Source organism: Phascolarctos cinereus, unplaced genomic scaffold, assembly GCF_003287225.1.
Source record: "Phascolarctos cinereus isolate Bilbo 61053 unplaced genomic scaffold, phaCin_HiC Scaffold_726;HRSCAF=1367, whole genome shotgun sequence".
Lineage (NCBI taxonomy): Eukaryota > Metazoa > Chordata > Mammalia > Diprotodontia > Phascolarctidae > Phascolarctos > Phascolarctos cinereus.
Window position 1 is genome coordinate 341,639,238 of NW_027556098.1, and position 23,020 is coordinate 341,662,257.

Sequence of the window (23,020 nt, forward strand, 5' to 3'; positions counted from 1 at the left end):
AGGAGGACCAGGAAAGGCTTCTTGCAGACTGTAGGATTTTAGCTGAGACTTGAAGGAAGCCAGGAAAGGTAGGAGAGGGAGGTGAGGAGGGAGAGCATTTTGTGCATGGCGGAACGGAGACAGTCAGGAGATGGAGCGCCTTGTGTGAGAAACAGCATGGAGGCCAGTGTCGGATCTCGAAGTATGTTGGGGGGAGGAAGGTGTAAGAAGACTAGAAAGGCCATGACATGTCACTGAAGCATCAAAGCACTCAAGCTTAAAGTGTTATATGAATGTGAGCTATTTCATTAAGCTCCATAAATATAGGAATAGTACACTTTAACTCATTTTGTACCATTTAGCACAGTATCATCTACACAAAACCCTTAATACATGTTTTTTTGATAATTGTGACTTAAAAACTCTTACCTTTGGCCAGATTAGTTACAGGCTGTGCTGCTGCTGGTCTCTTTCTGTGTATTAGTGTATGACTGAATTCTTCTTGTATTACCTAAAAATAAAACCCATAATGTGTGACTATCTCAGTTTATTAAAACATTGGTCAAAACCCAAAGATCCTGACCAAGAAACTCACCGCAGGAGACAAATATTTGGCAATGAGCTTCTCCAAGAAGGGCTTTTTCAAGACGGAATTAATTGACGGCCGATTTCGAGGAGGTATTTTAAAAAGCTGAGTTACTAGAGTCTGTAGGTCAGAAGAAAACTTTGTAGAGATGGGGTCAAAATGTGCTTGACAAATCTTGAGCACCAGCTGATATAAGTTGGTACCTTCAAACTAAAATGTCAGAGAATAAATGATACTGCGTAAGAAATTTCCCCTAGCTACATAAATATAATATTACTATACCATTCTTTATTAATAACCACATTATTATATAGCTATATGCAATTACTATGTATATATAATTATTAATTACTCTATTATTATCACTATATGATGTGGATATTTCAATGGAGCTGTGACATCAACAATGAAGGTGTCCCCTCTACCAGTATGGATTAGTGCAGAAAGAACCGTAGGTCTTCAAAGGTTATGCCAGGACAGCACAAGTGATTGAAGGTTTTACCAAGACGGAAAGGCTTCAGGAACTATCTAGTGACAGTGCCTAATAATCTGGAGCAGCTAGGTGGCATAGTGGATAGAGTCAGGAAGGCTGAGTTCAAATCCAGGCTCAAGATATTTACTGGCTATGTGACCCTGGCCAGAGTGAAGAGGAATTAAGAAGTCTCTTGATGAGGGTGAAAGAGAAGAGTGTAAAACCGGTTTGAAGCTTAGCATCAGAGATATTAAGCTCTTGGCCACTGGTTCCATCACTTCCTCCACAAATAGAGGGAGAAGAAAATGGAAGCAGTGTCAGATTTTATATTCTTGGGCTCAAAGATCACTGTAGATGATGACTGCCCCCATGAAATTAAAAGATGCTTGCTCCTTGGAAGGAAAGCTATGGCAAATATGGACAGCATACAAAAAAGCAGAGACATCACCTTACTGACAAAGATTCATATAGTCAAAGCTATGGTTTTTCCAGTAACAATGTACAGCTACGAGAGTTGGATTCCAAGGAAAGCTGAGAGCTACAGAATCAACACTTTCAAATTGTGGTGCTAGAGAAGACTTTTGAGAGTCTTTGAGACAGCAAAAAGATTAAACTAATGAATACTTAAAGAAATTAATTCAGGCTATTCATCGAAAGGTCAAATACCGAAGCTGAAGCTTAAATGCTATGGCCACATAATGAGAAAGTGGGGCTCACTGGAAAAGACCCTGGTGTTGGGAAAAGATGGAAGGCAAAAGGAAAGAGGGACAGCAGAGGATGACATGAATAGATAGTGTCATAGAAAGAATAAATATGAGCTTGGACAGACTTCAAGAGATAGTGGAGGACAGAAAAGCCTGGCGTGTTATGGTCCATGGGATCACAAAGAGTCAGACATGACTGAACAACAACAATGACCCTAGGCAAGTCACTTAACCTCCATTTGCTTCAGTTTTTTCTCTTAAAAATGAGGGTAATAATAGCTGTTATCCTCACAGGACTGTTGTGAAGAGCAAATGATGTGACGTACATAAAGTACTTTGCACACCTTAAATCACCATATAAGTGCTAAGAATAATAATTATTATTATCTGTTGAGGACCAGCTTAGCTAACTATAAAGAAAATCAAAAGTTTAACCACTAGGCAATGAATTCTTTGATCATGGAAATCTATGAAACAAATCAAAATCACTATTTTTAATCATTGATATCAGGCTAAATTATTATTGTGGTGCCTTCTGGTAGCACCTACTGTTGGTTCAGTGATCCTGGGAATCTGAAACTGAACCTGTAGAACACAAACTGTGACAGGTCCTCTGAAGATACATGGGCTTCTTACATGGCCACCAGACTGTATGTCTGTCATCTAGAAACTGGTATAATTAAAGTCAGAGGCTCAAGACCAGGTTGGCTACCAAGCAACAGATTTTTTTAAAAAATTTTTTGGCAAAAAAAGGTCAAGAAGGTTGGGGGTTAGATAGTACAGTGGATAGAGTGCTGGACTTGGAATCAGGAAGACTTGAGTTCAAATATGGTCTTAGGCATTTACTAGCTGTATGATCCTGGGCAAAGCAAGGCTCTGCTTGCCTCAATTTCCTCATGTGTAAAATAATAATAATAGTACCTACCTCCCAGGGTCACTGCGAGAATAAAATGAGATCATATTTATAAATACTTTGCCAACCTTAAATCAATATATAAATACTTGCTATCTATATCATCATTATTTTCTTTATACGTTATTATACATTTGTATATTATCAATATAGGTTTATATAGTATCTTATATATTATTAATATATGTTTGTATTATTATACATTTATATATTATTATTATTATCATTATTACTTTGTTCAGTCATTTTTCAGTAGTATCTGACTCTTCATTGCCCCATTTGAGGTTTTCTTGGCAGATAACTGGAGTAGTTTGCCATTTCCTTCTTTAGCTCATTTTACAGATGAGGAACTGAGGCAAACAGGTTTAAGCAACGTATCTAGGGTCACACAGCTTGTGTCTGAGGCCAGATTTAAACTCAGGAAGAAAAGTCTTCCTAATTCCAATGCTCTATCAACTGAGTCACCTAGCTTGCCCCAAATTATTATTACCATTGTCTACTAAAGGCATAGAAAGGCTGGGATCTTCAAATCTGGGGGTATTGACACCAATGAAACCATTAGCGCTTGGAGTATTGAAATACATGTATCAGGAAGTGGAAGAATTTTTTTTGCTTCTGTTAAAAATACTGCCAATAAGCTCAAATTATTACAATCAGCTGATAGAATAATGTCATTAGGAAGCATTAGCTCTATAGAAACATCTCTACCTCTAGGGTCATGATGAAGGCTATATGCTGAAATTCTGTCAGTTCTAACTCCAGTAATTTCGCATTTAAAATAAAAATAATGCCACTGTACAATATACACATTCTCCTATTTTCTCTTACCCCACAGTAATTTCTTAGACCAGGTTTCTTAACTTTTCATGTATATATCATGGACCCCTTTGGCAACCTGGTGAAGTCTATGGACCTCTTCTCAGAATCATGTTTTAAAATAATTGAAGGAAGTGCTAAATTTTAGTTAAAGGTTAAGGAAAATAAAGATGATTTTTCTCCCATCTGAGTTCACAGAGCCCTTGAAGCTTAACCAGAAACTCTTTAGAATCCCTACCTTATGATATAATTTATGTCATGAATTTTTCAGTCAAGCAACAGATTCTATTAAATACATTGTGCAGAACTTCAAATGCATCACATTAGCCTAAGACCTCAAACTTGGCAGTGAGTTAGGGGGATGTCTACCCAATCATGTGAAGGCTTTCCCCAGCAGAATGAGTGGTTGAGAACAATTGGTTCCAGTGGTCATGAAGGCAGCTGAAGCAGGCTTTGTGGAGTGCTTAGAGTTTGGTCAGGCACTGAAAATGCCAAGGTTGGAGGCAGCTAAGTGGCTTAGTGGACAGAGCACCAGCCCTGGATTCAGGAGAACCTGAGTTCAAATCTGGCCTCGGACAGATAACACTTACTAGCTATATGACCCTGGGCAAGTCACTTAACCCCTATTGCCCAACCAAAAAAAAAAAGAAAGAAAGAAAATGCTAAGGTCATCTGCCATTGCCAATCATCTTGACTTTTATCTTACTGCTGGACTTTGATAACTTGGAAAGAGACAGTGAGGCTGACACTTTGTGCAACTGTGCCTCACTTAAATCCAATTCACAGGCCAGTCAGGACATCACTGTAATGTCATTGGTCTTCTTCAAAAATGAAGAACCACCAACAACAGCTTAAGTAATGTACTGGGACTGAGAGGACCCAGGGGGAAGGCATGTCATACCAGCATAAAGTCAGCTGTCCATCATTTCCACTAACAATAGCTATTGCTGCATGGATCACCTAGTCATAGATTTGGAACTGGAAGGGACTTCCAAAGACCATCTAATCTAACATCCTAATTTTACAAATGAAGAAACTGAGGATCAGAGACAGAAAATGATTTGCTCACATTCACACATGTAAATAAGTGGCAGAGTTGGGATTTGAACCCAAGTCTTCTGATTCCAAATTCAGCATTCTGTCCACTACCCACACTGCCTTCAATTGGTATCAGATAGTACACAAAAATAACAGACATTTTTGCCTCATAATGGTAAATGAAAACACTATCCATGTGATGTGAGGTGCTGCTATTGACCTTGCCTGAGTCCAGAGACTCAGAAGCAATCAAAATCAGCTGAAGTATGAATATACTTTAATAGAGGGATATTATAATGCAAGCAAAATCACTAAGTAATGAGCTCATTATAAGGTCCTTTTAAGATATTTTGGATTTGGCAAAGTGGCTTTGATGACTTTAAATAGCTAAAAAGGGCAGGCAAACTCGTTCCCATTTGAAAAGGATTTGTTTATTCCATTTACTTCAAGGCACAATACATATTCCTAATATTCCTCCATTATGGGCAAGGTCAGTGTAGCCATTAGCTAATAGGCATGCCCATCTGCAGGTGGGCAGATTTCTATATAGAAGCCATACAGAATTATAGATCTTTAAACTGGAAAGGAACTTAGATATCCTTTAGTTCAGAGGTGGGGAACCTGCACCCTTGAGCCCACAGGTTCCGCACCCCTGCTAGTGCAACATCTCATTTTATTGATGGGAAAACTGAGGCTTAAGGAGATTTTTTTTTTAACATTTGAAAATGTTCACGTGTGACATTATGGTACTTAATATTTCTAATCAAGTAGTAAAGCTATTCTTGGAAGTGATATATTTGATCCACTGTCTAACTCTTACTTTCTTTTAATATGCACATAAATACATAGCATTATTCTAAATTATTGAGACCGATTAATAAGTTACAAACACACCAAAATCATGAAAATTCAGTCTCATTCCTTTATAGTCAATATTACATATCACCTCTTAAACTGCTACGGAATAGTTGGAATTCTTGCTGCCATCTCTTTAAACTTACATCTGCTGTGCTCATACTTTCCCTTGGGGAGGAGAGAAAACCAACAATTAAGTAGTTTTTTTTAAAGGACCCTTATGGTGGCTGAATTGGAGGTCAGGGAGGGGAAACCTGTGGCTCTAGCTAAAGAAAGAATGTCCAAAGTGCTGCAGGGAATGCAGATTTCACTTTAATCAATCAAACTGGTGATAAAGTCAAGTAGAATTCAAAGGATAATCTGAAAAATTCCGAGCTTGAGTCAGTCATGTGAAAGGCACTATGGCATGGTGGCCACAGAATTGACCTTGGAGTCAGCATGTCTTAGATTCAAGTGTTGCCTCTGGAACCTACTGGCCGTATGACCCTTGGTGAATCACTTGAATTGTGTATTCCAGGTAAATCTCTCTGAGACAATAAATTGAGCTGACCCACATTGGTAGAGGCAGTTCCCCATAACTGTCTGGTTAAAAAAAGTTAATTATGATAATCAAGGAAATATGAATTTAGAAGACACTTTGGATAACACTCTCCCCTCCATGCTTTTGCAGAAACCACCTTCCTATGCCTCTAATATGCACCATCCTCATTTCTACCTTTCAAAATCTTCTTGCTTCAAGGTTCATCTTAGGTACCCCCTCTGTGAAACTTTCCCTGATCTCCTTCCTCACCAGCCCCATCCTCACTTTTTAGCTGGTCTGCTCTCTCCTCAAATTCCTATGTATTATGCTTATCTGTAAATACTGTATCCTTCCAATAAGCTCTTGGAGGATGGGTGTGATTTCATTTTCTTTTTTACACATAGTAAGTACTTATTCAAATTGGTTGAACTGAATTTCCTCTGAACCCTTTCCAGGTTCCCCATGTTTCAAGTGGTGGTAACCATAATGGCATAAGACTTTTAACTGGGGCTACAATAATTATGAGTATAACAGATTACTACCTGGTTCCCACATGTTCTTCTTGTTTTCATCCTGCTCCATCCTCTGCTTTTCCTTCAACAACAAATATATTCTAATTTTGTACAAGAGCTCCCTACCTGGTTCAGATCCTCAACCTATTAACAATAAGACTGAGAAAGTCACCACATACACACACACACACACACACACACACACACACATACACACACACTTCCAGGTTTAGAATGATGCTTGAGCTCTGTCTCACTCATCAGGCATTCTCTTTTCCTGCAGAGATGACTGGGAGCCCAGAACTATTCCAATCAGATATTTCCACCTGTCAGATTTGTCATCACAGTTTCTGCAAAGGATTATATTGTTCTGTGGGGATCAGAACTGAGAATCAGCATGCCTTCATTCTCAGAACTCAAAGCAATGGTACCGCATAGCACTCTCCATATAACTTCAGGACCCATCCTCTCTACATTCCTGAATCTTCCAGAGACCTACATCAGAACCTACCCCCATGACACACAGGCTGATTCACACCCCACTGACATAGAACTAATAACTAATAATTCCACATAATTATGTTAATTAATCACCTCTGCTTCCAGATTTTTTCCATTTCCTGCACACTCAAAATTGGCATTTTAAGGAGCTAAGTGGCTCAATGCATAGAACCCAAGGTCTGGAATCAGAAAGATCTGAGTTCAAATTTCAGATGCTTACCAGCTGTGTGACCCTAGGCAATTCACTTGTCCTCTGTTTCCTTGGCTGTAAAATGGTGATAACAAAAACACCTATCTTCCAGGGATATTAGAAAGATCAAATGAGATGGTTTTAAATAGTATTTAGCATAGCACCTGGCACACAGTAGGTGATATATAAATGCTTATTCCTTCCCACCCCTTGCATAGATCTCAAAATGAAAGGGACCTCAGAGACCATCTAACTCAGCACCCACATTTTGCTGTTGAAGAAACTGGGGCCTGGTGAAGTTAAGTGCTTGGACAAGATTACACAGGTAGAAAACATCAAAGGCAAGATTGTGTCAGAGGACCTGATGCAACAGCCAGACTCTTTCCATTCTGCTCTTCATACACTCTGTCACAAATGCCAGAGGCCAGCTTTGCTTACTGCTCTGGTGTCAGTCATCTTTACTGACGTTATTTTATAACTTGGGCAACTAAGGACATAGCAGCTACCACCACAAAATCTACCACCATGAGCCATCTGGAAAATGGGGATGTTGCACTATCTAACACATAGGAGTGTTGTGAGGAAACCCTAAAACATTATAGAAATGTGCTCACCCATTTATCCCAGTTGGTAAGTTCCTCCTGATGCTTCCATTTTGTGGAAGGTCCTAGGCCAGCCAACTTCATTGTCTTCCCAGGCCTGGCCCCACACTTCAAAACCACCTGGGCCTTTTCTATGGCTGGCTCTTCCTAGAATATCCCTCAGTGCCTGGGACCTCCTTGCTCCAGAACAGCCTGCCATTCTGCAGCCTGTTCACCCTGGAACATCACTCTGCAAGACCCACACCCCCTTCTCCCATTGCTGAGCTCTGTGTGGAGCCTCCATTTTGCAAAAGGGCCCAATCCAGCTTGCCTTCCTCTTCCTTCTTGTCCATTCAGGAAGGACACTTTCTGGACTTCAAAATCATGCTTGTATTTGGATTGCCAATGCTTAGCTCAGTGTCTTGGCATAATAAGCACTTAGTAAATGCTTATGTCCTTCCTTCCTATGCAAATGTGAGTTATTATTATTGTTGTTGTTAAAAAGACTGCAACTCTTTCCTTTCAACAGTTACTATTATTTTTATGTCTTCAGTAGTTTAAGATTAATCTGATACTTACAGGATGCCTTAATGTGCACAGCTCATATAAGACGCAGCCAAGAGACCAGATATCCCTGTGAAAAATAAGATTCAATTTATACACCAAAAACATATACTATTTTTTTCTAAAATGCTTCGACAATGGAAATAATAAAAGTGAAGGACTTCTCTTTGCAAAGCACTTTATAATTTTTCAAGGTATTTTTCACTTACATTACAAGTATATGAAAAATTATTCTTGCTCAAATGTAAACTGAGGCCAATTCTGACATATAAGTGACAGTAGAATTTCTTCTATTAGTTTGCTAGAATGGGAAAAGTATGTAAAATTTGCTACCAATTTGATGGTTCTACACATCTAGAACCATCAGGTTTTGAAGTAACTGGAGGCTTTAATTTTCATTTGAAATTTAACATTTGCATGAATTAAATAGATATGTTCTAATCATATTCTCCAGACTTGATTAGAATTAAGCAGGGTTTGAGAAGATAAGGGATTACTGGGAAAGGCACCTAATTATGTCAATGTGGCTGTATTTCTTTAAATCTTGCTGGAATTGTATAATTATTTTCATAGAGTATTGATCAAATAAATATTAATGCTTTGCTGCATTGATGAGTTTATTTTTATAGAGAGGAAAAAGTTGAGTTCAAAAATTGGCTACTTTCTAATTCAATTTACTATCACTATGGGAAGCCCAGTTGCCCACATCATAAAAGCCATCAAGTCACCACTATCCACTTGGTGACAGTGTATCTTAATTGTAGGTAAATTACTGAAGAAAATCTCTGAAACCTCTATAGAGCTAGCCTTGAAACCTTCAGCTTATATAGTGGCAGCAAACATACCTATTTTTTTCTTTTCAAAATGTCTCTATTCTGAACTTAATATTTTGACCAAAAAAATAAGCATTTCCATATAAAAAGTAAAACATAATAAGGGATTGTATATGAAACTGTGAATTTCTTTTCTATACAGTTTATTTTTTAAAATGTATATAATCAATTTAAGCTGTTACTTTCAAAACTGTCATGCTTGTCTTCTTTCTGAACTATTTTCTGTACTCCTCTGCATACTTTTCATGTTTCAATGGCCCTCCTCTTTTATATTTTCTTTTCTTATGGGATCACCATTGCTATTTTTTTCTATTCCACCAACACCTTCTCCCCAAGTGGAAAGAGGAAAAAAAATTCATGTAACAACTAAATGTGTTCAAGCCAAATAAATTCATACAGTAGCCATATCTAAAAATGTATGTTTCCTTCTGCAGCTGGTGTTCCATCATCTCTCTTTTAGGAAGTGGATAACATGCTTCATCCTAGATCCTATAGAAACCTGACTGGTCATTGCTTTAGTCAGAGTTCTTAAGACTTTCAAAGATTTTTCTTTTTAGGCAGTTGGGGTCAAGTGACTTGCCCAAGGTCACACAGCTAGTAAGTGTCAAGTGTTTTTGGTCTGAGGCCGGATTTGAACTCAGGTACTCCTGACTTCAGGGCTGGTGCTCTATCCACTGTGCCACCTAGCTGCCCCCCCCAAGATATTTTTCTTTACAATGTTATTGTTATTGTATAAACTGCTCTCCTTACTTTGTATAAATGGTTCTACTTACTTCACTATGCATCAGTTTCTATTTCCAAAGATTCTCTGAAATAAATATTTTTGCTGTTTCTTATGGTTCAATAATATTCCATTACATTCATATGCTACAATTTATACATCCATTCATTCTCCCATTGATGCCTTCCATCACCCTATCTTTCATTTTTTCCCTTGTCTTTTTTCCTTCTTCTCATACCCTCTTCAGGATCAAGAACTTTGTTGTGCTTGTAATAACTCCCGGTATTATCCTTCTCTCTGCCTTCCCCCATTTTATTTCTATCTGTTTCCCAGCTTAGTTTAATGCATTTCTACACCAAAGTCTCTCTCTGTTTGTATGCACAACCCTTCTTTGGTGGGTTCAGATAAGTGAGCTTCTAATGTTCACTGGCCCTCCCTTCTGTCATGTTTGTATATGTTCCTTCTCACATGTTAAATTATGAGAAATAGCAAGCTGTACCCACTTCTTCCTTTCTGTATTAATGTATTCATTTTCTCTTCTCTTTTCTTTCTCCTCTTAAAATCCTCAGAACAGAATCAATACATGCCCAGGTGCTCTGTTTTTCTTACTTAAGTCCTTCAATTTTGAAGACATTAAGGATCTGAATGAATACTTGTTGGTTTTCTCCCTATTAAAATTTTAACCCTTCAACATCATATAGCTATTTACAATTGCTCCAACAAATTTCTCTCTTTCTAGCTCTCTTTTAACTCTCATATTGGCATTTCTAAGGTCCTACTGAGCTGTGGCCTTTTCAACAGGAATTATTGAAAGTCTTCTGTACTGGGGCAGCTAGATGGTGCAGTGGATAGAGCACTGGCCTGGAGTCAGGAGGACCAGAGTTCAAATCTGGCCTCAGACACATAATATTTACTAGCTGTGTGACCCTGGACAAGTTACTTAACCCCATTGCCTAACCAAAAAAAAAAAAAGCCCTCTATTCCATTAAACATCTGGTTTCCCCCCATAGGTTGATATTCACTTCCAACTTTTTTTTTTATGCCTTTTGGAATATTGTATTCTAAGGGTCTCCTTTCATTTATAGTAGGAGCTGCCAGGTCTTACATAATCATGACTGTGATTCCTTGGTATTTGGACACTTCTTTCTGGATGCTTATGGTATTTTTTTTCCTGTAAGGTGGAAAGTCTGGATTTTGGCTATGACATTCCTAGGACTTTTACTTTTAAGGTTCCCTATAGAAGGTAATTTTCAGGTAATTCTTTACATTTTTTTCTGCCCTCTGGTTCTAATACATCTAGAAAGTTTTAATTTATAATTTCTGAAATTTAAATTACAGTTTCCAGATAGTTCAATTTAAATTATATCTCCATGACTTGTTTTCCTGGTTAGTTATTTTAATAGCAGATATCTTACATTTTCTTCTATTTTCAATCTTTTAATTTTGTTCTAAAATTTTGTGCTTTGTTATGGAGCCATTGATTTCCATTTAGGCTATTCTAATTTCCAAGGAACCCATTATTTGGATAAGATTTACCACTTTCTGTTCTAAGCTATTTATTCTCTTTCCAATTCTTCCAGAACTTTTATCTTTTGCTTCATTTCTTCTAGGTATTTACATAGTCCTTGTGGAAAACCCATTTTTTTCCTTTGAGTCTCTGCCTACAGTTGATACAGAGTTATTTTCTTAGGTTGGATTTTGGGGCATCTCTAGATCTATTATAATTCTTTACAGTGCTCCATATCTTCTTCTACTTTGCTCATTTCCCTAACCTTAGCTCCAAATTGAGCCTTTGTGCCAAAACCAGGCTCCACCTCATACTGTACTTTTGGGAAGAGTGGTTGACCCTGCTTATTCTCAACTTTGGCTACCTGGGTCTTGCATTGACCTGCGCCTCCTAGGATTAGGTTCCCTGTATCTTTAAGGTTCATAGTGCTGGATTTTCATCTCAGAATGAAGTTCTAGGGGCTGTCTACTATATTAACAACTGTTCACTGAAACTACTGCTTACCATTTTTCAACTTGCATTAGCTTTCTCTAGATTTTTATAGCAATATAAGTGATGGCTATAAAGGATATCTTTGCAACTTGTTTGGCAGGAAGAAGGAGGCCTGACTTATAAATAGCTACCTTCAAAGCTGAAGTCCTATAATAAATTTGTTTCTGGCTTTTAAAGGTGGCATTTATGAGAGGGGATGCTTAAAAAGGATGAAGCAATTTGTGACTTCATCCAGGAAATAATTACCACTTCAATTTTTAAATAATTATATTAGAGCCAGTCGGAGTCAAGCTAGGAGAAAAATGGCCCTGAATGAAATATTTTAAAATGGGCTCTTCTCCTACATAGAGACCCTATAAATTTCATAACAAGCAATCTCAGGTTGTAGAAAGTGATCCTCTGAGAATATCTAACTCTGTCTGACAAGTGCTTTACAGAATGATATTATTTTCAAGAAAAAATGGAATATTAAGGTTCTTTTCTTCTACTCTATGAATATCTTTTTATTTACATTGTTTGACCCGTTAGAATGTAAGCTCCTTGAAGGTAGGTACTCTTTTTGTGTTTTTTACTTTCCATGTATCCCCAGGGCTTAGCACAAATGCCTGGAACATAGTAGGCACTCAATGAATGCTTGTGGTTTTGACTTGATTTCACTAAGCATAATGTCATATCTTGGAGTTGGGGTTCTTAACCTTTCTTTTATCCATTATGGACCTCTTTGGTAGTCTGGTGAAGTCTATGGACTCTTCTCAGAATAATGTTGGTTGCCTACATTCATCATGGAAGGAAAGATTATATATCAACTAGAGGATGGTGAAAATAATGTAATTTTTTTCCTATCCAAGTTCATAAACCCCAAAGTCTATCCATGAGCCCTTTGGGAGTCCATGGGCCCCATCTCTGTGTTAAAAAATCATCATGAAAGATATTTACTTATGAAATACAATGGACATATAGTCAAGAAAGATACTTTCATTTTCTTTCATTTTCTAAATTAAATATATAGTACTTTGTTATAGCAAAGAGAATCTGTCTTCCAACTTATAATGTATACTTTAATTATAGTGTCTTTAAAATGTTAATACTTTATTTTTAAATGTCATATGACCTCAGAATTAGGTAACAGTTTGCACAATGAAATTGATCTATATTCTTGTAATCTAATAGCTATGTTACTAGTTTCAGTGCAGGTCTTCATTATAATTCCTATAAGTTCATGTAGAGAAATGGAAGGTTGACAATTTCAAACACAGTGACATCATAATACTGACAAGTAATTCAATCAACCTGATCAAAAAAAGATAAATTGAATGTTTGGTGGTCAGAATAACCAAAAATTCAATACCTCAGTCATAGCAAAGTGAGAGGAAAATACACATAAAGAGTAAAATAGAATGGAAACATATAATTTTTTGCAACTTCCTCTCTTGTTATGCCCAGCACTCTTCTAGCCAAGACTGCAGCCTTTCTCCCTTATTCTCCATATTCCATCATTCCTCTATCTTCTCTTTTCTTCTTTCTTTTCTTTCTCTCTTCTTTACTTTCATCTTCCTCATTCTTTCCCCCTCATCTTCTTTTCTTCCAACTACTCTCTTCTTCCTTATTCTTTCCCTCTTCATCGGATTGAAGGCAAGGCAGAACCTAACAAGGGCCCAGAATGGAGCAGTTTCTGTGCTCAGGACATGAAAAGCCAAGATAAAAATCTGTTCCAAACCACCATGACCACTTAGTCTTCACTTGGCTTTAGTAATGCTTTCCTTACTCTGTGGTCTTCAGTTAAGGCTATATTATAATATATAATATTTTGTTTGAAAAAAAGAGTTTATACTATACAATCATCATCAAATAATATTAATTACCAAGATTCACATGCAGGGTTCTGTCATAGACACAGCTCATCATTAATTTATTTATTAAACAGTATATTTCTCCATGGGTAAGGGGCTCTATAAGGGTCAGGTATTATTCTTTTTCTGTTTCCTCAGTGATTTGATGGCACTATTAGGTTTTTAGGGGATAGGCTGAAAAGCTTTAAATTCATATAATTTAGAAGATGCTCAATTTCCACATGCGCTGGCATCTCTAGGAAGAGATTAATTTCATAAAGCATAATGTCATATCTTAGAGGATCATTATGAAAAATATTTATTCATGAAATAGAATGGAAACATAGCTAAATTAAATGTAGAACACTTTAAGTGTTACAGCAAAGGGTTACAATCCTTCAGACTTACAAATGTATGCTATTTAGTTATAGTGATAAGCTAATTACAAAGATAGCATTAACTATTCTGGTACTTATAACAGTAAAGAAGTCTCTACACAATTAGTTCCCAACCCCACCGCTCACTGTAATAACTCAATCTCAATCTAACATGGCAACAGTAGAAATATGAGTAGCAAGCAATGGTAGTCATTCACAGTGTATGAAAGGAATGATTGTGAAATGACAGGTCTAACCCCAAGCCGGAGTGGCTAATGTGGCCTTTGTTGAAATGTAAGTGTGGGTCCCTCAGTAATTTCAAACTATGTGGAAAACAGCATGATAGAAAGAACACTGACTGACTCTAGAGTTAAAGACACTGTGTTTGAATCCCACCCATGATCCTTATGTGAAATAATTTTTATGTGAAAAAATTTAAGAATCACTGGGCTACCCAAAAGCCACAACCAAGAAAAAGATCTGAGACAACATATTTCAAGAAATTATTTTAAAAAACAAAGCAACAACTACCCACAGCACCTTAGGAGTTAGCCCACTTTTGATAGAGGTGGAAGGAACTTTAGATGCCATAAAGTCCAACCCCAACATTTTACGGTTGAGGAAACTGAGGCAGAGGTTTACATTTCAGGACCAAAATCCTCCAAGTTTCAACACTCCATCATAGAATAGCAGAATCTGCAGAGTCAACAGTGATGGTAAAATGACTTGCCTACATTCACACAGATAGTAAATGCCTAAGGCAGGAATTGAGCTGCCAGGTTTTCCTGAGTCCAAATCCACTCTAGTCCAGCCAATTTTAGTTTTCAGTTTTCCCAAGTGTAGAGGAATACTGAGATTATTCAAAAGTATGGACTGGGATACAATGTTCTCTTTAGTCCTAAGGTAACAGTAAGGCAGTATGGCAGTAGGGCTATCTATATAGTCAAAGCAAATCATAATTGTTCTAGAAGATAATGCCCAGGGTCACACCGCTAGTAAGTGTGAAGTGTTTGGTCTGAGGCAGGATTTGAACTCAGGTCCTCCTGACTTCAGGGCCAGTGCTTCATCCACTGTGCCTAGCTATCCCCCTACAAATATATATTAATAAAATAGAAAAAAAAAAGAGGATTCATGAGCTGAATTTTTTTTAAATTAGAAAAATTTAAAAATTTTTTTAAATTAGAAATTTTTTAAAATTAGAAAACCAACAAATAAACAAGCCTAAAATTACACAAAAGAGGCTATATTAAAATTAGAAGAGATATAAATAAATTGAGAACAAAAAAACAGAAATCATAAAGAAAAAGTATAGTTGATTCTTTGGAAAGACTAACAAAATTGATAAAAACATTAGTTACTCTGATTAAAAAGAAGGGAGAAAATCAAATTAATAAAATAGCAAATGATCAAGGTCACAAGGTCACAAGATCACAACAAAACCAGAAAACAATATGTGTGCATATATTATGAACAATTATGTGCTAATAAAACTGAGAGCACAAAAGAAATGGAGAAATATCTTCAGATTATAAAATACTCAAACTATCAGAAGACCAGATAGAAATCTTAAATAACCGATCTCAGAAAAAGAAATAGATCTAACTATAGAGGAACTACCATAAGCATGTTTTCAGACTTTTTCAGTATAGTGATCAGTTGTACTGATTTTTTTCCTTTTCTTTTTCTTTCTTTCTTTCCTTCTTTCTTCCCTCCTTTCTTTCATTTTTCATTCTCTTTCTCTCTCTCCCCCCTTCTTCCTTCCTCTCCCACCTCTCTTTCTTTTTCTTCCTTTCTTTTCTTCCCTTGAGGCCACACGTGGCCTTCTAGATCCTTAAGGGCAGCCTTTTGACCAAATCCAAATTTTCAATCAAAAAGCCACACTTAAGGATCTAGAAGGCCACATGTGGCCTCAAGGCTGCAGGTTCCCTAACCCTGATTAACCTATTCATAGTTGCACCTACACTGTAGGAATAGGGCACTATAAGTCCAGCTATAGAAAGCAAGAGTCAACAGAGTGAGAGAAATGATAATTTCTCTCATATTAATAGCCAATTATTAAAACTGTGAAGACCCAAGCTTTTTCCCCTGTCCTATTTCTTTGTCCAATCTCTCAAGGACAGGGCTGATGGAAAACTGGATTAACACTCTCCTCATTCTGAGTATTGCTTCTCCACCAAACTAGCTCAGGCTTGGGGTGAGAGATATAGATTCTTCGTCTAGATTGCCCAAGACTGAGGGTGGTCTGGATATAGGGATAGTCTGTGTCCAAGAGTGACACGATGTCACTCTCAGACCCTCATTAGAGTAACCTCACTTGTCTTTGCAAAGTCTACCCCTCATTAAACTGTTAACCAATCAGAGTTGGTCGCCACCTTCAGGAACCCTCCTTTTCCAAAAGGGCATATAAGCCGGGAGCCCCTCCCCTGCCATGATTGTCTTTGCTCTATGAGAGAGCACACCGAATGGTCATCCTTTTATTAAAATTCTGGCATTATTAATAAAGTTATCAAATTACCCAGAAATTATGTCTCTCGAACCTTTTTACACATCACAAGAAGACCTCTACGTCCTCCCAGAAGGGACTTCCCTATAGCAGGGGACCATCACAAAATAAGTACTATCACCCTAGAACAGGCAATGACTTGATGGGGGGCGGGGGGGGGAATTACCCTAAGCAAGTCATTTAGCACTTTGCATGCCTTGGTTTCCTTATTTTTAAAATGGTGATAATAATAGCATCTACCTCCCGAGGGTGTTATGAGAATCAAATAAAATTTGTAAATTGCTTTGCAGACCTCAAAACTCTATCTAAATGCTAGTTGTTATTATTATTATTATTAAATAGGTGGTATGTGCAATGTGTACAATGACAAGGTCGCTGCCCTGTGTGTGGGTTACTCAGACACAGAGCTGCAATATTTCTACTCTGTCTACTGACTTCCTTGGCTTCCTTGAAGTTCCAACTAAAATCCCTCTTTACTGGAAGCCTTCCCCAACCCCTCTTAATTCTAATGCTTTCCCCCTGTTAATTACTTCCTGTTTTATCTTGTATATAGCTTGCTTTGTACATATTTGTTTGCATGTTGTCTCTCCCCATTAGATTATAAACTCCTTGATAGCAGGGACTGAATTTCACTTCTTCATGTATCCCCAGAGTTTAGTACAATGCCTGGTGACGTGGTAGACACTTAATAAATGTTTATTGATTAATTGATCAGAAGCATTAACAGACTCTTTAGCAAGTAACTGCTGGGCAGTCTATTCACAAGTATCAATCCCAGAGGCCAAGTTTTACATCCCCTGACCAAAATTCCCAAAGTTACTATATGGCATCATATAATAGCAAGATCTGTAATGTCTATGATGACACCTTTTCTCCAAAAGGACTCAATCCTTTCATGTATCTTTACAAAGGCGACGTCTTACACAGACATTAAGGTATAAAGCTATAATCAACAGCATGGCCGGGATGACACACAGTTCCTGGAATTCCTATAGAGTTCTCTAAATTAGATTTGACAGCTAATTTCAAATGAGTCAGTCGATAGCAAGAACTCACGTTTTGTTGTTGTAGGGCTTATTCTGACAGATCTCTGGAGACAGATAGTAAGGTGTCCCAACACACGTCCGAGCAAGTTCCATTGTACTAAAAATATTTTGAATAAGATAATACAGTAGTTTATTCTCACAAAGACAAGAAAAGTAGATTCTATTCTGAAGTCATTATATTACAAAAAAAAATTCGTTAGAACAGGAAATAAAACTACTTTGAAAATAACAAAAGGAAGGAAAACAATTTTTTAAATTTTTTTTTTGGCTAGGCAATGGGGTTAAGTGCCTTTGCCCAGGGTCACACAGCTAGTAAGTGTTATGTGTATGATGCCAGATTTGAGCTCAGGTCCTCCTGAATACAGGGCCGGCGCTCTATCCACTGCTCAACCTAGCTGCCCCAAAACAATTCTTGACTATCATTTTCTCTCTAACTTTCAAGGCTGAAGGCAGCTAGGTGAAACATTGGATAGAGCTCAGGACTTGGAGTCAGAAAGACTGAGTTTAAATTCTGCCTGAGACTCTTACTTGTGTGTTTGAGTACATCACATAACTTTTCTGTGCCTCAGTTTCCTCATATGTAAAATGGGGATAATAACAGCATCTCCTGGGGTTGTTAGGATAAAATGAGTTAACAGTGTAAAGTGCTTTGCAAACTTTAAAGTGCTACATAAAGGCTAGCTTTATTGTCAGACCATAGGACTGAACACTTAGAGTTGAAAAGGAACTTTGAAATGACAAATTTACTGATGACTGGAGAAGTTAGCGAATCACTCAAGGCCACACAGAAAATAAGTGGCCAAGATGGGACTTAAACCCATATCCTCTGCCTTCAAATTCACCACTATTTCCATGCACCACATTGTACCTCCTACCTCTCCCCAGGTTCCTCATAGCCAAAGGACTATAGTTGCTTTTGGAAGAATCAAGTAAATACATAGTTATAGGTTTAGAATAGAAGAAACGATGGTTATGTACCTGCCTGATTCCTCAAAGACCATGTATTTACCTCCAGATTATCATTCAACCCACCACCTCATAGTGCTAAGCACCATGCAGATGCAATAAATATTAATTAGATTAAATTAAATTGAATTTTAACCATCTACAAAAAGTCAGAGAAACTCAGTTGGAAGAGACCTCGGAGGCACGGCCAAAATTAGGAAATTTTTGCACCTGGATCAAGCCCCACAAACCCTGTTCAGGGCAAGTGGCACAAGAGGCAACCCAGGGGAGGCTGGGGAATGGATATTACCCCATGGAAGGAGATACCACAGAGCTTTTGCTGGGGGCTGCCTACTCCAATTTACCATCAACCAAAAGAAGGAGACCATTATGCGACTTGCTATATAAACCTCCCTTAGCACTTAGTCATCAAGAATAATTAGCTATTTCTTTCAAGAAGGCTAATAAGGGAGTGAGGGAAGAAGTGAGTAGTAATTTTTTTTTGGTTAGGCAAGGGGGTTAAGTGACTTGCCCAGGGTCACACAGCTAATAAGTGTCAAGTCTCTGAGGCCAGATTTGAACTCAGGTCCCCCTGACTCCAGGGCCTCTTTCCACTGCACCACCCAACCACCCCTCGAGTAGTAATCTTTACAGAAAACAGATGCTTTGGGGGAGGGGACTGGGCTCCTTGAATTTAAAAAAAATATTTTAACAATTGCATTTTTCAGTAGAAGTATTTCCTTTCATAATCTTATATATTTTATTTTGTGCACTAAAACATTATTTGAAGAGTCCATAGGTTTAATTAGACTGCCAAAGGGGCCTGTGACACGATGAAAAGTTAAGAAATCCTGATTTAGTACAACTTGAGGCCCCAGAGAAGAGAAGGGTAGTTACTTACTCAAAATCACAGAAATCTCATTCAACTCTTATTGAAACTGAGGTTGTGTTCTCCAATTAATATATATTCTAAGGATATGAACAGGAACTTCTCAAGGGAAGAAACCCAATATATCTAGTCATATGAAAAGATGCTTCAAATAACTAATAATTAGAGAAATGCAAATTAAAGCAATTCTGAGAGTCCACCTATCAGATTGACAAAGCTGGGGGGGAAAAGAAAAGAAAATGACAAATTTTGGAAAAACAGGTACATCCATGTAGAGCTATGAATTGGTCTAGCCATCCTGGAAAGCACTGGGAATTATGCCTCAAAAGTTATTAAACTGTATGTGCCCATTGATCCAGCAAAACCATTATTAGGCCTATACCCCAAAAAGATCAAAGAAAGAGGGAAAAGATCTATGTGCAAAAACAGAAACAAAAAAAAACCTTTATAGCAGTTCTTTGTGTAATGACAAAGAACCGGAAAGCTAAGGGAGTATCCATCAATTAAGGAATGGCTTGACAAATTATAGTGTATGAAGGCAAGAGAATACTATTGTGTTATGAGAAATGAAGAAATGATTTGAGAGACACCTTGGAATCTTATATGAACTGGTGCAGAGTGAAATAAACAGAACCAGGAGAACAATTTATATTATTAAATCAATATTGTAAAAATGAACAATGGGAAAGAAAGAACTAATCAATGAAATGATCAACAATGACTCCACAGGACTGATGAAACAGAACATTTTGTGACAAAGAGATGATGGACTAATGTAGATGGAGAAATGTATTTTTGGATGTGGTCAATGTGGGAATTTCTTTTGCTTCACTATGCTTATATGATAAAAGGGTTCTTTTTTTCTTGTTTTGTTTCTTTTCTTTCTTTCCTCCTCCTTTTCTTTCCTTCCTTTCTTCCTTTCTTTTTTTTCTTCCTTTCTTTCTTTTTTCTTTCCTTTCCTTTCTTCCTTCCCTTCCAATGTATCTGTTTGGTGTAACTCAATGTACCAATTGCCATCTTAGAGTCTATATCTAAATATTTACCTAGAAATATTAGACAATGGTACCTTTCATTCTTAAACACATATATTTTGACAATTTTGAGCAGGAAAGAATTGTATTTAAAAGTTACTTACTTGTTCAATACTCTTGCTATGCCAAAGTCCCCAAGCTTTGCAACCATCTCATTATTGCTAAGAAAAATGTTCTATAAACAAAGAAAAAGGTATGTGAGTTACAGCAAGAAAAAGATTCCATTTTTACTGGTGACCTTCCCTGGGTTATTTACCTGTGTTTTGATGTCTCTGTGTAAGATCTTCCTATCATGAATATGTTTCAATCCCAGAGAGATCTGCACAAACCAACCCAGAATCTACAATGAAAGAGAAGGTATTCTGTCAATGACACTTGCAATTTCAGTGAAATGTCTCAGTGACAAGATGCAAAAACAAAGTAAATTACATGGATATCTTCTGTAAATATCATATACATTTATATAAGTCATCACTTTCATCTTTAATTCTATTCATTTTCTAACAAGGGCCACATAGCTTTGCCAGAGAAGTTCTTCATCATCATCATCATCATCATCTATATAGCACTATATACTGGACACTGTATTAAGTGCTTTACAATTATTATCTCATTTGATCCTCACAACAACCCTTTATTACCCTCACTTTACAGATGAGGAAACTGAGGCAGAAAGAGGTCAAGGGACTTGCCCAGGGTCCTATAGCTAGTGTCTGAGGATAGGTTTGAACTCAGGTCTTTTTGACTCCAGGTCCAGCTCTCTGTCCACTGTGCCCTTTAAGTCAATGTGAATTCAATATAATTAAAAGATAAATGGTTAGAAGCAAAGAAGTGCCTGAGGCTGTTCCTAATTTTGTGCTTCTTACTGAACATTTGAATGCTAATAACGTGCTGGGCACCATATTTAATTTTCTTTTTCCTGATAACTGTCTTCCTTCTCAGTTGCGTTTCCTTTTGGAGTAAGAGAAAATATGGAAAACAAGAATAGAAGTTTTTAGAATCTGGTTTTATCTTACTTTTAACACCTCATTTTGTTGGGGTTTTTTGTCAATTTCTTTCCATAAAATCCAGGGTCCTTTTCAGTATGCACTCCATGTCTACAGAGATGACACTGAAATTTTACTAATTCACAAGCATTTGTTTATTACTTTGTCATATTAAATACAGAAAAAGAGGGAAATACATGCAGGTATGCTCCAGAGATGAAATGTTAAATTGTAATTCTGAAGGCTCTTTTATCAAGATGAAATGTAGCCCAAACTTTAACAGCAAAGGGCAGTTACATAAATATAGGAGAAATAGCACACAGAGGAGGAGAAGAGGAGACATGTTTTCCATAAATCCAGAAATAATATGCTCCTGCAAGAGCACAGGAAGAATACTTGAATAAATTCACAACAGCATGAGATGTATGGATTGCTTATTCATATTTGAAATATTTAACAACAAAACTAGAGGCAATGTATGAGATCATGATGGCCTTAAATAGCAAAATGTAACAAAAAGACCTCAGGAAAGATGAAGATAACATTATTGTGGAGTGCTTTAATCCAGAACATTAAGCATCCATCATCCTGACCCTGATTCCTATGCTTCTCCACAGAGGCCCATATCTCTTCCATGACCAGAGCTCTCCAAAGGACTTCAACAAAAGCTCTGTATGTATTAAAAATATGTGGTTGCAAAGAGTGGGGATGAGAAAAGAGGCCATTATTTTCTCTCTCTCTCTCTCTCTCTCTCTCTCTCTCTCTCTCTCTCTCTTCTCTTAATGAACAGGGAAACTAAAATGACATTTTCTAAGAAGAGAGTTTTTCCCCCTCACTAAGCAAAACTGTATAGCTATTATTTTCCCATAGGAAAAGTCAAGAGGTTAATATGTTACATTTATAATGTTTTGTTTTTAAATGCTTCCAGATTTGGGTTTTTAAAGGGAAGTAAATATTTATCTTAATAGCATATACAGACTTGGGCAGGGGAAGGGGAGGATGGATGCTGTGAGAATGTTCACACTCCTTTACTCAAGATGACTCCATTTTCAATGGGAGAGTCACAATGGCCAGAACTATGAATGTATTCTCAGTCAAACTGTACTTGTCCAGAACACTGACTAATTCATTGCATTCTAGTTTGAGGAGTCACCCACAAATGACATGCACAATAATCCAGTTTGGGGATAATAAAAGCAAATTTCTTTTTTCCTTTCTTTCTTTCTCAGATACTACCTGTTGGTAACATGCCTGCTACAATACTAATTAGAATCCTTTACCTGGTCCTCATCAAAGAGCACTCCATGTTGCCTACTGATCCTCTTCATAAGATCTCCTCCGTCACAATATTCCATCACAATGTATAATTTATTCATCTCTATAAGAAAAAAGGGGCATTATTTTATTTACTGGAATGACTTTCCTATAGGTATTAATTTTTAAAGGTAAGGTATTCTAAAGTATAATTAAAATATCCTCCCACATAATGGGTTAGAAATCTACCTCCCAAAATAATTTATTAAAAATACCTAAGATAAGATGTAGTTCCCATTTTTAAGATGAATAAACATCATCTGTTAATACTTTAAGAAAAGTAAAAAAAAAGAAAAAAGAAAAAAGAAGGGGACAA

The 23,020-nt window shown here is 37.1% G+C and overlaps 1 protein-coding gene across 2 annotated transcripts in view; it reads right to left on the reverse strand.

Moving 5' to 3' along the window:
- Positions 1–23,020, reverse strand: part of NEK5 (NIMA related kinase 5) — a 114,190-nt gene that overhangs the window by 74,391 nt on the left and 16,779 nt on the right. For both annotated transcript variants that reach the window (XM_020970021.2, XM_020970019.2), the window contains exons 3-9: positions 22,671–22,768; positions 20,661–20,744; positions 20,509–20,579; positions 17,550–17,636; positions 8,247–8,301; positions 575–775; positions 409–490 (exon numbers count right to left, since the gene is read on the reverse strand). In XM_020970021.2, the coding sequence (XP_020825680.1) occupies positions 409–490; positions 575–775; positions 8,247–8,301; positions 17,550–17,636; positions 20,509–20,579; positions 20,661–20,744; positions 22,671–22,768 (678 nt within the window). The remainder of the gene's footprint in view (positions 1–408; positions 491–574; positions 776–8,246; positions 8,302–17,549; positions 17,637–20,508; positions 20,580–20,660; positions 20,745–22,670; positions 22,769–23,020) is intronic.